Here is a 14,502-nt window from a genome sequence, read left to right as displayed (position 1 = left end):
TATGAGCTGCAGCAGGCTTCAGAAACTTCACGTTTAAATGTTGACAGTTTCTTTTTGAGGAGGTAAGATGAAAGTGCAGCTTCTATCGACTGAGACACTGCTGAATGAAACTTGTAAGGCAAAAAATGAAAATGCTGTCTACAGTTTTTTTCTTTGAATTTTCGAGTGTGTCAAAAGTGTCAAACGACAATCATGAGATGCAGAAGGTGAGATTCTAAATAAAGGTGCATGAAGCCGCGGAATGTTACCATCTTATTGCAAAATCTCCCTTTCTGAAACTTCATCACAGGTTTAGTCTCTGTTTCATGAAACAGTTGTCAAAAAATAATTATTTTTCTCTCAATCTGCTGCAGTTTTGCAAAGAAATGAATCAATTTGTTGAGGAAGGAAATTGAGTGAAAACTGTTTAAGAAAGGAAGGAAGAAGTGGTGGCATCATGACAAGAGGAACAGCAATTCGGAGAAAAACCAACTGCGTTCATGTGACAGCGTCTGGTTTCTCTTGCTTTAGCACGCCGCTTGTGCAGGAACACGCTGTACCCTAAACGAGGTCTGCAGAGTCTGTTATGCAACACATCCAGCGAAAGGAAGTCAAGCTCTCTGCAACTCTTTTTGTCATTCATTAATAATTAGCAAAGGAGAGATGTAAGATTATATTTAAAAAAATCACAATCAAGGAATTTCTTTTGGATATCTTTTATTTGTCTTTTGTTATTTTACGTGGTCATCTAGGGACTTCATTTCAAAACGTATAGAAATCTTAACAAATACATCTTTATCAATTTACAATTTTTAGCACAAAAATAAGAAAAGCATAGTAAAACCAGATAAAAGTGCTTTAGTGTAGTGGAAAAAGAAGGTTGTGAAAAGTGAAGTGTGTTTACGAAGAGCAAAAAGGAAAGAAGACACACAAATAAACAGTGTGCTCATGGTGTACTGTACAAATTACACTGGCTGCAAGACCTCTAGCATATTCCATCCACAGTCAACTGTGTGTCCATAGCTTCACTGTGATAGACTAAATATCTATCATGGTAACTACATATAATGTAATATTTGTGTAATGTGCAATCACACAGTCTAAACATGACTGAAAAATCATAAAAACAAAACTGTGTACAGTCAAACTTCCGGGCTTGAATTGTCCCTTTTAGCTTCCCTGGATCTTCCCCTCTTTGGAGAATTGTTTTCAGCAGCTAACATCCCAGAAGTGAGTCAGACGTAAGACTCCTTGGCGTAGGAGAATTCCTCGAACACGGGCTGGCTGCATCTCCGAGACACGACCTCGTGATGGTCCACGGAGACGGACTCAGACATGGCTCTCTGCCGAAAAGGCTGCCGTCGCTTGACAACGACGTTTTCCGGCTCTGTATGAGGGAAGCAGACCGGCTGGTTTGGGTAGTCTCTCACTAAAGAGGTGGCTGGAAAGTCGTAATTCACAGAGGATGGCCGGGACCTACTCTCCAGCGTCATGGCATCCTGTACGGTCATTGCTCTATAGTGTGGAGGGAAGCTCCCGTTCTGCACCGCCTGCTCGTACGATGGAGGTCTACAAGGCAGCCTGCTGTCCACCTGCCTGAACACCTCAATGGCTGACAGAGGGCGGGGTTTGTGCTCTGTTGATGGCTCCGCATCACTTTGTGAGTCTTCCTGAAGAGTTTCGCATGGGAAGGAGTTTTCCTTCTGAGAGTCTTTCTTCAGGCTGCTCCTGCTGAAGGACGCCAAGCTCCTGGTCCTCATCAGGACTTTGCTGGCTACTCTCATGGACTGTGACCGTCTCTTCTCTTCAGGAATTTTCCTGGGGCTGTCCTCCTTGGCGTTGAATGCCACTGAAGGGGGTTTGTCCATGTTTGCTTTCTTGATGCATCCCGGCGATCCCATTGGAGAGCTGGTGAAGACGGAGCTCTCCGACTGGTTGGAGGTCGTGCTCTCCAGGGAAGAGCTCGAGCAGTCCTTGCCCACGTAAGGTAGCGGGTCCATGTTGGAGGTGCTGTTCAGCTTTGGAAATGACAGAACCGAGCGCTCTCCGCCTCGACTTTTAAGCAAGAAGGAGTCGTCGGAGATCTGCTTTTTTAGAGGCTGCTCCTCAAACTCCCCCCTCTCCTTGGAGCAGTCGTCGTTGCTCCTGGAGTGGTTAAACAAGTTACTGAGATCCGGGGAGAGGAAGATGATGGGCTCAGAGCAGCGGCGGCTGAAAGGAGCCTTCGTGTTGAAGGCGGCGGCGGATTGCCATGACGAGGTGGTTGTGCTGGGGCTGAGGGAGGAATACGAGGAAGATGAGCCACGGTCGCCATGTGTGGACCTGATCTTCTCTCCTGCCTCTCCATCCACCTCTGGATCAGTGCTGTCATATGCAGAGTCATGGTGCACTGAAGACAACGAGTCTGCATGATGAAAAAGATACGATTAGATTCTCTTTATCAAATGTTCAGTCATTCTGGTTCCTAAATCAAGACACCAACAAAGACTTGAGGCACTTTTCAACTCACCTTCATCTGTATCCAGCAAGCTTGGAACATTTTCCCCAAGAATCTGAAAATTCTCGATTAAGAACTGAGTTAGCTCTGTGACCTGCCGAACATAGCAACAGGAAAAACATAAATATTTGAAGTAATCCAGGTAGAATACAGTTCATCTGGTTTCCACCATTTGTTTTTCTTTTATTAGCTCTACGGTCCTGATGCTTAGCATCTGTGCAAGTGTGATATGACTTGTGAAACCTCTTGAGGTTTTCTGCACTGTGAACCACAAAGCTTCAAAGCACCAAAAGTGAGGAAGCACATTCACATCAAGACACGCTACCTTCTGCATCTTCTCCCTCTGCCCGTCCAGCGGGGTGTCATCCAGCTGCAGCAGCGTGGGGCCGATGCACACCGCCAGGTTGGACGCGTCCATCTTGTTTATGTCCGATCTCTCCAGGATGTGATGCAAGACGCAGATTAGGTGCTGCAGGAGGAGCTTGTTGAGCCCCGGGAGATCATCGACCACGCTGAACAAAACGGGAAGGAAGAAGAGAAACAGGAAGAAGGTTAGCTTGGCGCTCTTTAAGTGATTAAAGTTTTTTTTTCCCATTTTCAAACTCATGACAGACTGAAAAGGAGAAGTCGTTTGGGTTTGGTTGACAGATGGAGCACATTAAGAATTTTTTTTTGCAAAACTCCCAAAAAAATTGTCAATAAAATACAAGCTTGTTCCAAACCACATTAACCATTTATGAGAAGACATTTAGATGTAGTTTCACATTAAAATACCACATATTCCGTAAAACAGGACTGAAAATGTCCATTAGCTGCTTTCTATTGCTTACTTTGTGATTTCAAGAACTCTCTGTTGGGAGTCTTCATGCTCAAGAGCCATTATCCACCTGTTGTAGAGTTCAGACCTCAACAGGCTCCCAGGAAGCTCCTTCAGAAAACACTACAAAGAAGAAGACGTATTTTTAGAAATGCAGTCATAAAAGGTTCGTTTTTATCCAACAGAGGTAAATAAACTTACTTTGAGGAGTCCGACAAGCAGATTGACCGGCTGACCATCAAAGTCCACCTCCGAGCCACTGTCGAGCTGCTCTCTGATGTTCTTCATCAGCCTGCTGTTGCACGGCTTCCGAAACACGCCCTCTGTGGATGGGCCGTGCTTCCTCAGCAGCACCAGCAGATCCTGGAGGAACAGGAGATCGGTTATTAAACATGTTTGTTATTCAGGAAGGCACAACAATCGTGCATTTTATAGTATATTACAAAATCCAACTTACGGTGATGGGTTTGGGGAGAGAATGGTCATCTGTGCAGATCTTGCAGAGTGGCTGTCCAAACAGCTGAGTCCTGGTGTCTTTGTCAGATTGGCATATTTTGTTGGTGGAACCTTTTCTGAACTTTATCTTCCTCACCACGTTCCACTTGGTCTCTGACAACAGAAAAAGCACAAGATCCATTATTGTTTTTGAACAAGTGACATGAGCAACAATAAAGGACGTGCACGACTCAAAACAAGCGGTACAACTGGTTGTTATCGTCACTTGTTCTCTAATCAGATTTCTTTTTCGGTGTGTGTTTGTGGTTGATCTTTCGTCAAACCCAAAAAAAAAAAGCCTCCTCCCATCGGCAAAACTGCCGCAGAAAGAGACTTGGTGCAAAAACCAGAGTTACTCTAAACTCACCAGTGGCTTGTGTCTGGCTCTCCTCTGGGTTGTTCAGCTGCTTCATCAAAGCTGGGACCTTTGCATCGCCCTGGCAACAAAACATCAGAAAAAAACAGATGTGATGATGAGCTTACAAGAGGAACATGAGGACAAAAGCAGAAGAAGAAGGGGCGTGTCTTTTTATTTGACCAGTCAGCACCACACACCACGCAAAGTTAGGGAGTGTTGAGTGAGCAGAACGTTAGCAGCTATAAGAAAGTCAGATTTTACTCACCTCAAGAGGAAGCACAATCAGTTGCTCCATGCCACCTCCTGTTGGAGTTTTATTCTAAAAAAAGGTGAAGAAAAATAAAACTGTTAGAAACGTTATTGAGTAACGAGTCTTCTGAAACATTTCGAGTTTCAGTTGCATGTGGCAGCGAGGACGGAGCGAGACTTACTGTGATGCTGCCACTCAACACCTTCATGAGGACGTCTGGAGGGGGAGAAATGCAACTGGTCCTCACTTTGGCCCTTTTAATTTTACTGTAATTGGACCAAAACGCACCGTTTCAGACGACTTCTCATTCATGTTGTACTTTAAAAGTTTGTTAATTGACTTTTAAGTAATTGAAACGAGTATATTTTGTTTCTGTTTGGTTTTTATTTCCCTCAATTTTTCTGAAATCATTAAAAAATAAACTGATTTCCTGAAGTTTTACAGACCAGAATTTGTCAATCAGTCTAACATCCAGAGAGCTCAGGTTTAAGCAAGAATAAATCATAGTTTTAAATGTAAACATCTCACTCTTACCTGTGAAGAGTCTCTAGCCAGCGTTCTTTCCCGTCAGGAGAGCTGTGGGCGAAATAACAGCATGGCACGAGTTACTAATCCACAGAGAGAGTCAGACCGGCTCTGTGAGATGACAGTGGGTGGAATGAGACGATGTGCGCAACCACTGCCTCTTTTAACAACTCTGGTGGAAAGGGCGTCACAGTCATGGGAACAGGAAGCAGCGTCACGGCGTGCCCCGACCAGACTCCTTCCACTTCCTTATAGACCAAAGCTCTGCTGCGGCTTCGCGTCCGACAGTGGAAACAGGAACGACACACGTCGCCTACACCTGGAAGGCTTCACCTTCATTAGCCCGATATCGTGCCAGAGCAAAGGGAAACCATCAGATGTCTCTGGAAGGCCTCAGATGACTTCGTCTCAGCGCGGAGAAATGAAATTTTCACACAGTGAATCATTACCAGGGTCCACTGAGTAAAGGGGTGTCTCGTTTTCAAACAAAACAACTCACTTGGGGACTGATCAGCTTCTTGGAATGCAATATTGGTTGAAAAACAGCCCCGATGTCTGATTTTAAAGCATTTGTGAGAAACGTAGGAGTCAGTGAAAAACTCAGATTAGGCATTTGTCATCTGGTGCCAAACGGCTTTCAGTCCTTTTTCTGTAGCTTTCTCCTGCTCGCTGCTTTTACAGTAAAAGGCAGCATTTCTAATTAAAGTCAGCTGATAATCCCTTCACGTGAAAGGTTGGTTTTAGCGGCAGCATCCCAACTTCCCCTTTTGCTGGAGTTGTTGTCTTATGATGCTGCAGGAATGGCTTTCGCTTTCCTACTTCCTCCTTTCTCCTGAAGGTCACAGATCATATGATCATTTACTACACGAGCACGTATTCACTACAAGGCTTTCATGAGCTTCAACTGATAAATTGATAATCAAGAGACTTTTATTTTGACAGGTTTTCTCGCAAATGCTCGATTTGGTGTGTGCAATGAGGGTTTTAACGTGAAACAAACCTCACAGCCGTGTACCGATCCTTTAAAGTAGACTTTAAGTTTTGGTCGGAGGCGACCCAAGGCGACTGCCATGTCTAATTGTATCTCAATAGCTAGAATCTGTTCGCTCTGATTGGTTGGTTCTTGGTTGGGCTGAATTTGTCTTTGTGTGTCCCTGTGATGGACAGAGGACCTGTCCAGGGTGAAGAATGATTAGGATGAGTAATGATCATGTGCAGATTCTCACAGTGACTCAGATAAACATGCGATTTTGATAGAATCAAGGGTTTATGTGCCGATCTGTCAGTAGATCCTGGGAGACACTCACCAAAAACACACGAGGCAAACTGTGACGTCCCAAGCCAGGACGAGAGTCAGCCTGAGATCCACGACATTCCCACTCACGCCCTCCTCATCCTCCTGCTGCTCTTCCTCAAAGCCGTACAGCCAGACATCCTCCAGGTTGACTCTGTGTTTCAGCCGGTAGCTGGCCGTTGACCTGTTTCAAGGGAAGAGAACCACAAAATTATCACGTTTAACTTTGATTTCTTTTAGGTTTCAGTTCTCTCCGGATCAACATGAGACGAGTGTGTCGGAAAACTGAATGAAAATCTCTGGATCTTTTTTAGCTTTCCTCAAAATTTTACGCAACAAAAAGATTTCCCACATAACGTGAGTAAAAGCTATCCTCACATGACTGGAGAGCCAGGGTTTCCACAACAAACTTTAGCAAAAATCAAACAGAAAAATGAGTAACGCCTCCGGACATAAGCGTGGAGGTAAAGGGCGCTGCTGTGCTGACACACACGTTTACTGTAGCTGTACCATTTGAGCTTACCTACAGGAACAGTGGGCAGGTCGTGGTACAGAGATGACTGAGACTTTCCTCCCACTCGTAACTTTAAACCTTCCACTGATCTAATCCAGCATGTGAGCGCTAAAGCTTCAGACGGCACCATGGCCAGGTTCTGATGCCATCTAGGAAGAGGATCAGGGCTGCTCCCAACTGGTTTGCTAGCCTCACTTTAAGATTGGAGCTGCTGATTCCAACCTAAAATGCCACAATGTCACTTATCTGCACAGAGCAGACGGCGCTCTGGTTGGTGGACACCAGCTCAGAAAATGGGTGGAAAGGTCGCCAATAAAGGTGGTCTGCTGGGGGTTTCCAGGCCGGTCTCTACTTGGAACAAACAAACTGTTGAAAACAACCACAGTGAAGCTGCAGAAAAGCCCCACATTTATGGATCAAGAAGGACGGTCCTTGATGTGTTTGGACCCAAAATCTGATTCTGAATCCAGGTTGGGTCAGCCAGAGGGCGTCTGGTGATGGAAGTCTAGGAACACCCGCGAACCCTGGATTTGTGTCTCATGTTGGAAAAAGGTTTTTTTTTCTCCTAAAATCCATTCATGACAACAACAAATTCCTAATTCAAGGCTTGTTTTTAGGACAACGCCTTCATTCTAATGTGTTTAAATAACTTGTTGGTTTTTCAGTTTAAGTATTAAGGGAACGCAGAAAAGTCCCCCTAATCAAACATCTCTTTTTAGGGAATCACCCCGCTTTCTTTTTCTATAAAAATCATTGTTGCTAAACAAACAGCCTCCAGCCCTGGGAGATTCCCCAGCAGTCCAAACGTGCAGTTCAAAAATACACGGCTTGTTTTTACTTCCCTTTTCACACTGCAGCACAGACCTCATTAACATCTGGCATTTTGACCAGAAAGTTACTTAAAACCACAGCACGTTGAAAAAAATAACTCAGTTTGGTTCCAGTTTTTGTTTAATTTAAAACGTTGAAGTAAAATGAAACAACTTCTAGGAGAGTGAGGATGTCTTACTTGAGTTTAGTGAAGATGAGGACGTCGCTGAAGAGGAACAGGTGTCGTTCTCTGGTCTTGGCGCCCTCTGTGACCTGGACGCACTCGTCCAGCAGCAGGTCTCCGTGTTCGCTGGTCAAACCGAGGACAAATGGACTCTGTTCTACAGACACGTGGCATGGAGTCTCCTCCCTTAGAGAAACAAAGGAAAACTGGTGGATAGGACAGCCCGTTCCCAACATCATTATAAATCACTGTTATGTCCTTTACAATCTGGGAATTGTTTATTAAGTCATAAATAGAATAACATTTTTAAAATCACACTGGATAATACTGTTTGGTAAAAATAAAAGTTTTTGATTTGAATAAATTCTGTAAATCGTATAAAACAGTAAAGTTAACATAACAATGAGAGAAAACGTTCCGTTTTATGAAAATAACTCAAAGGTAAAAATGTTTTTTTTTTCTTTTTTACACATTGAAAGACTGACTTAATACATTTAAGCTTAATTTAGCCTTGAACGAAATAAAGACTAGCAACCATATTTTGTTGTGGAAAAACGACATACATCTTCAGCATAGCTTTTTGCTGTTTGACGTGTCTGTCAGATGTGTTTGTAATACCCTTAAAGAGCTAATTCTTAGCATCGTTCCACCTTTAGCTGCATTGTTTATCATTTTATTGTCTTAAAAGCAACATTTCATAAACAAACAGACCATGTGGTACTTGGGCTATAATTAGTCTGATGAACTGAGCAACAAGTAGATGTTTTTAAAGGTGTGGGAAACTCATTTCATCAATACATTTGCAGTGGTCTCTGGTAGGAATGATTGCCAGAAGGGCTGTTCCAGCATGGACAAGTCTGCTGCAGCAGGATTTGGAGTCTTGTTGCCTGATATTTGGGCATCTCGCCTCAAATTGGATAACAGAAACACGACTCTACCACTTACTGGCAACGTGGATGTTTTATCTTCACAAATAACACAAGCCTGGGGGAGTTCTGCTGTGTGGTGGGGTTGGTAATGCTAACGGTTAGCTTCTACTAGTCAGGACGTTCTCTGATGATTCCTGGACGTGTGATCGTGTGAAAACAAATGTGTCACTTTCCACTTCCTGATCTCCAGTCTTGCTTGATGATGTGATTATCACGCAACTTTCCAAGAAGCTTTTAGCGGCACTTCCTGTGTGACCATTTGATTCAATTCAATTCAAGTTTATTTATACAGCGGCAAATCTCAACAAGAGTCGTCTCAAGGTACTTCACATAATAAAACATTCCAATAAAGGTCAGTTCATTAAGCCAATCAGAAAAAAAGTTTCCTATATAAGGAACCCAGCAAACTGCATATTAAGCAAGCATGCAGCAACTTTCCAAAACCTCAGAGCTTCCGCGGTGCATCTGTCTTCTGTGTGCCCCAGGTTTAAGTCGGGAGGCCCAGACTTCACTCTCCCCAGCCACTTGGGCCAGCTCTTCCAGGGTAACCCCGAGGCATTCTCTGACCAGGCTAGAGACATAGTCTCTCCAACATGTCCCTTTAGGTCCCCCGCCGGTTGGACGTGCCCGAAGAACCTCACAAAGGAGGCGTCCAGGAAGCATCCTAATCAGATGCCCAAACCACCTCAACTGGCTCCTCTTGATGTGGAGGAGCAGCAGTTAAGTGACAGTATGACGTAGATCTATCAGGCTTTTCAAATCCTAGAGTTTCTTCGTCTATTTTCTATCAGAAGCTAATGCAGGAGAGAGATGTAGGAGACTATTTTCATGTTCAGCCTGCATGAAAAACTCAGAGTGACTGATTATAATCAGAAATGATCATTTAAACATGGGTGTTCAGTGTCCCACATCTTTAACTGCCAGACACGTTCGATTCTTAAAGAAAAAAAAAGATTTTCCCTCTTAATCCGACTAAAACCAGGCTGGTGAAAATAAAACTTTTCACAAAATGACTTAGGATTATGAAAAAAACCTGATTATGAATATTTATCATCACATATGAAATTAAAACATACTACATCAGAGGCATGACTAATACAAAGACGTTCAAAATTATATCTAATGTTCCACAAAAACATTTTAACTAACAATCATGACAGTAGAATGTTTTTTTATATATATTCACACTCCTGTCACCGCATTTGTGCCCCAAACAAGTAAGAGTTTGTGTGAAGTGATTATGAAACCTGTTTTGGTCAACACTCCTCCCACTGCCGGAGACAAAAATTCAAATTGTATGAGTCAAGGTGCTTTCTCTGCCACCTCTCTGTGGCCCACAATGGCAGCTCCAACCCTTACAAATAACAGCCTGAGAGAGGTTCACTGACAATTTAAACAACAAACCTTTTAGTAGTTATTAGTTTTACATAAATAATAACATCCAGCTTGTTTTGAAACTGTTTAAATTATTAGTTTGAGTAGTGGGCAAACAGAAAACCTAAATTATACCGTTTTCTTTCACGTAAACATAAAAAAATCTGCAAATAAGCATGAACTTGTATCTTTTCATAAACACTTGTTTTCTGGATCAGAGGAATCAGCATCAAGAGAAAAATATTCATGCAAGTTTTGCCAAGTTAAAGTCTCTGATTCACCTTTAAAGTATGCAGGAGATTTATAATAGACCAAATTCTCTTTATAATAACAATTTTATAAAATGTGTTTGTTGGTTTTTTCTTTGACTTCATCTGCGGCGAGTGTGTTTGTCGTCAGAGCCGATCCCACTCTAGTGAAACTAGCACCCACAACGCCACGCCCACATGATGCTGCTGATGATGATGCAAGTGTTTGATCTTTGAGTGGTGTGTGTGCACGTGTGTGTGTGTGTGTGTGCGCGCGCGTGTGTGTGTGTGTGTGTGTTTGTGTGAGTGAGTGAAGGTGGGATGTTTCTGACATTTTTTTGCTTCTGAAGGACTCCTCCACCTCCTCGTAGTGGTCTTTCAGCACCAAACAGTGACGACGTCTTTAAAAGGTTAAATCTTAGATAAGCATGGGGGCCAGCCCATTCACGGCCCACATGTCTGAGCGTTTCAGACGTCTAAGTGCAAAACCCAACGGGCAAAACTAACACGTGGGCCAAAATATAGGCTTTAAGTCAAAGCCCGCCATTGTTTCTGACTAAGATTTAGAAATACAGTACCTGTCTGGAAGGGAAACGCAAATCATTTTTAATGTTTTGATTTTATCAAATTTCTTGTACCTCTACTGAAACAAAGGGTAAAAAGACACAAAATCAAATCAAGATTTAAGAAATTTTATGATATCAGACAAATAATAAACGTGAGAACATTAAAAGTTTAACAGATTTTAATATTTCAAAGGTCAAAAATGTGAAAAATGGGCTGAAAACTGTTCAAGAAAGTGTAAATACAGTCCTCAAAAAGCATTTTGGGAGGACTAAATTAATAAGTCTGGCTAGCCATCTGCGTTTGTGTTTAGAGTGAAACCGGAGGATGTAAATCCCCTCCAGGACATCTGTAGGCTGCGAAGTTGAACTAAAACAGCTGCAACACGTGCCGAGATCAGGGCCAGAGGAAGAGTTTCTTCAGTGTGTTTCTGAAGTGTGACTTTCAGCTTGTGCTGCCATCTGCACGCTGGAGGCTGAAAACAACCCATACTGATCTACAATAGAAGCAATTTGTTTGACTATTATATTATATATCCACCGGTGGCATGTGTTGGATAAAAATAGTGTTATTCTGTCAAACAGAGTTCATTAACCTTATCCACATTTATAATGGTAAATAATTGGATGCATAAATGATGATTTTGTCTGGGAAAACACCTGGTGTTGTTTTTGCTCCTGCTGGAGGGAAAAGTCGAGCTTGTAAGTCTGCTTATTCTGTTATCACAAAAGGCTCCCTAGTGAAGTCCAGATGGAGTGTTTCTCTGAACCTGGGAAAGTTTGCTGTGTGTGAAGGGATGGGTGTGGTCATCTTTAATGTGTACGTTTCATGTCATCTGATGAATAAAACCTTTTGACACGCTCCGTGTTGTCAAGAGACTAAACCGACCTCCCTGTTGTGTGAGTGTTTCTTTGATCGCTCCCGGTTTTGCAAAATCTGATTATTGATTATTTGTGTTTATTGGTAAATGGTATTAATAACAATATTATCTCTAACCCCCCCTTGTGTGTTTTGGACTTTCTTCGAGGTACGCCTGGATTAAATAAATAAAAATACCCAACATTTTGGTGCCGTGACCCGGATTCATAAAATCATGCATGACCTTTGACCTTTGCACAACCTCAAGCTTTGTTTTGTCACTCGAAATCCGCCCTTTGAGTTTAAGCATCACTTGCAGGTATGAACCCAGTGAGAGTTGAACAGCACTTCTTTATAGATAAGCACATAATCAAGGGCTTGTTTGTTAACAAATTCCCACCTGATGGGAGACCACGGCATTCCCAGAGATTTCCCAAAGATGAGCGATGGAGCAGAGCGCCGTCTCTGAGCCAAGTGTCTGAAGTGCTGGGAGGAGAACAGAAGGAGTTAAATACAATCCTCATCCGATGATACGAAGAGGGTTTGAACTGACTGGGGAGGCCACAGGAAGTGAGAGCCCGTGTATTTTATCATCGTATGCTGATATGGGCCTTTTACGGTGTGTGTGCAGCCTGTAAACTGGCTTCCAAGACACTTCGTAGTGTTTAGAGAGCTGATTGTGTTTATTTAATCCATGTTTTGATTTTCCAGACAGTCTGAAACACACACATGATCTGCTGCTCACTCGTTTGACAGAAAACAAAAATTGTTTTCATGCGGCTGCTTTTGTGCTCTAATTGCTGGATTCATGAATTAGGTGAAGCAAAATTGATGACGAGGGAAAACACAACAAAACAAGCACAAACTAGGAAGCTAGACAAAGCCTCTCTCTCTGTAGCTGTGGCGGAGCTGGACGGTGTGTTGTCTCTTAATGGGACAAATCAAGATCACACATGGCAGTGGCATGGCCAGATCTTTTAAAATGGGGTGGCCCAGGTAGTGGCACCAATGGTTTGCTTTTTCTTTTTTGCCCCAAGCTTTTTGTGGACAAGTCTATTTGAAGGAAATTCAGTGGGGTGGCCAATCAGATTCCAAGGGTGGCATGCCCTACCCCAGGCCACCCCCTGGACACACCCCTGACACATGGGACCTGAGGGACAAATATCCTAAATAAATACTAAATAAGATCTGAGCTATGACAAATACTTTCAGACTCAACAACTACAGTTTAAATCAAATTAGAACAAACTGTGTCTTGCCATAAGGTGCAACTACCAATTGATATGAAACTTTTATTTCATTAGGTGGTTAGCATTCAGGTCCATAAAATGCATAAATTACATTTGTACTCCAACTTAAAGTTGCATGAAGTAAGAATGACATCCTGTAGCCGAATGCGGGTACTGCAGTCCATGTATCAAAACAAACAAGCCCCCTCTGAGCAGCAGTTGCCAGTTAGGCATCAGCGCTAGATTCCAGATGACCAGCGATGACGAGTCACACAGTCAGTTGATAAAAAGATAAATAAATTTCACTGTAATATTGAATTGTTGGTAACTGAAAAAGTAGATTGGGAATTTTTTTCTAATTTACCGTTAGCATTGTTAGCACAACGTTAGCCTCTAATCTTTACCCAATGTTAAAGTAAAATAAAAACGATGGCGTGGCTTTTTGCTGCAAGAAATAACTTCTAGGTCGCTTCTTTTGCCGAATAACATTCTGTCCAGAGCGTTGTTGTTCTTTGCCGTATGGTATCAAATTACAAATGCCGACTGCCAAATGCACAGATGTGGCAACCCCAACTTATGCACCATTTAATGTAATAGATTAAGTCAATGAAAATGTAATGTGGTGTAAAAGGTTTTTTAAATTAGCACAGCTGTGACTAGCCCTTAGCTTAACTAGCCCTTTGTCAGGCGGGTAACTAGTTTTTTCTCCAAACTGAGGCTGTTCAAAGAGTTTCAACAGATAAAATCTAAATTGCTTCAAAAAGAAATCTACTTGAAAAGATCTGAGTTAGGCGTTTAGGTTTGAGCTTATTTCATAAGATAATAAAAGGAGAGTTTGTTGTGTCACCATCAAAAATGATGATTAATCTATTCCAGTGGCTATTTAGAAGATTATTTGGATTAGAAAACTCAAGAAGAAATTAATTTGAGGGGTCAGTTAATCGTCATTGACCATGACTTTCAGAATATTAATGCAACTATTTTTTGAAGTACAAAATTTCAGTTCAACAAAACACTTGCTTCTTTTTTGCATAAAATTTTTTATTGTTAGTAATTTTTCTGAATATTTCTCCATACTAGAGACTTTTAAATAACTTCACTTTGCACAGAAACAGAAACCAAACAAGTTTTATGAAGCTTAGTTTGTCACACACTCACAGGATGTAGAGAAACAGCTGCATCATCATAACTTCCTCTTCTCATGGCTGCTGCTCCATAATCTAAGGAGTCCATGTTAACGTCTCAGAGCGAGCCCTGAACCCCCCGCTGTCCTGGACTGAAGTTTCTAACGCAGAGAAGAAGCAGCTCTACTTTGAGCCAAGAGAGTGAATGCACAGTGACGCCTCTTGCTCTGCAATAACAGCATCAGCTGAGTGGTGATAATGAGGGTTTGAACAATGAAGGCCTGGCAGCCACACTGGAGAGGACTCTGGAGTTGTGGGGGCCCTGCTTTGTGCCCGACCTGGACCCTCGAGCTACCCCCACAGACTAGATCCTCCCTCCCTGTCTCCATCCCAGCCTGGATTGTTACGCTCCAGCTGGAAGACTTCCTCCCATAATGAGATCGCCATGCGTCC

General features: G+C 42.6%; 1 protein-coding gene across 1 annotated transcript; it reads right to left on the bottom strand.

The window, feature by feature from the left end:
- Nucleotides 1-999: 999 nt before the first annotated feature.
- Nucleotides 1,000-14,229, bottom strand: tagapb (T cell activation RhoGTPase activating protein b). The gene is made up of 14 exons (XM_015947459.3): nucleotides 14,084-14,229; nucleotides 12,097-12,182; nucleotides 7,739-7,909; nucleotides 6,229-6,399; nucleotides 4,931-4,972; nucleotides 4,578-4,662; nucleotides 4,412-4,465; nucleotides 4,156-4,225; nucleotides 3,751-3,902; nucleotides 3,495-3,656; nucleotides 3,307-3,416; nucleotides 2,802-2,988; nucleotides 2,489-2,570; nucleotides 1,000-2,383 (listed from the first exon to the last, which is right to left on the bottom strand). Exons 1-14 carry the CDS (start codon nucleotides 14,156-14,158, stop codon nucleotides 1,215-1,217), a joined length of 2,616 nt encoding a protein of 871 aa, XP_015802945.3. The 5' UTR covers nucleotides 14,159-14,229; the 3' UTR covers nucleotides 1,000-1,214.
- Nucleotides 14,230-14,502: the final 273 nt, after the last annotated feature.

Source organism: Nothobranchius furzeri, chromosome 2, assembly GCF_043380555.1.
Source record: "Nothobranchius furzeri strain GRZ-AD chromosome 2, NfurGRZ-RIMD1, whole genome shotgun sequence".
Classification (NCBI taxonomy): Eukaryota; Metazoa; Chordata; class Actinopteri; order Cyprinodontiformes; family Nothobranchiidae; genus Nothobranchius; species Nothobranchius furzeri.
This window is presented reverse-complemented; position numbering and strand designations above follow the sequence as displayed.

Excerpts from the sequence above, each read along its gene's own strand:
- tagapb (XM_015947459.3), bottom strand. The coding sequence starts at position 14,158 with ATGGACTCCTTAGATTATGGAGCAGCAGCCATGAGAAGAGGAAGTTAT. Across the intron at positions 4,663-4,930 it reads TGGCTAGAGACTCTTCACAG|TAAAATTAAAAGGGCCAAAG; the intron begins GTAAGAGTGAGA and ends GTCCAATTACAG. Across the intron at positions 3,657-3,750 it reads CTCTCCCCAAACCCATCACC|GATCTGCTGGTGCTGCTGAG; the intron begins GTAAGTTGGATT and ends CTGTTCCTCCAG.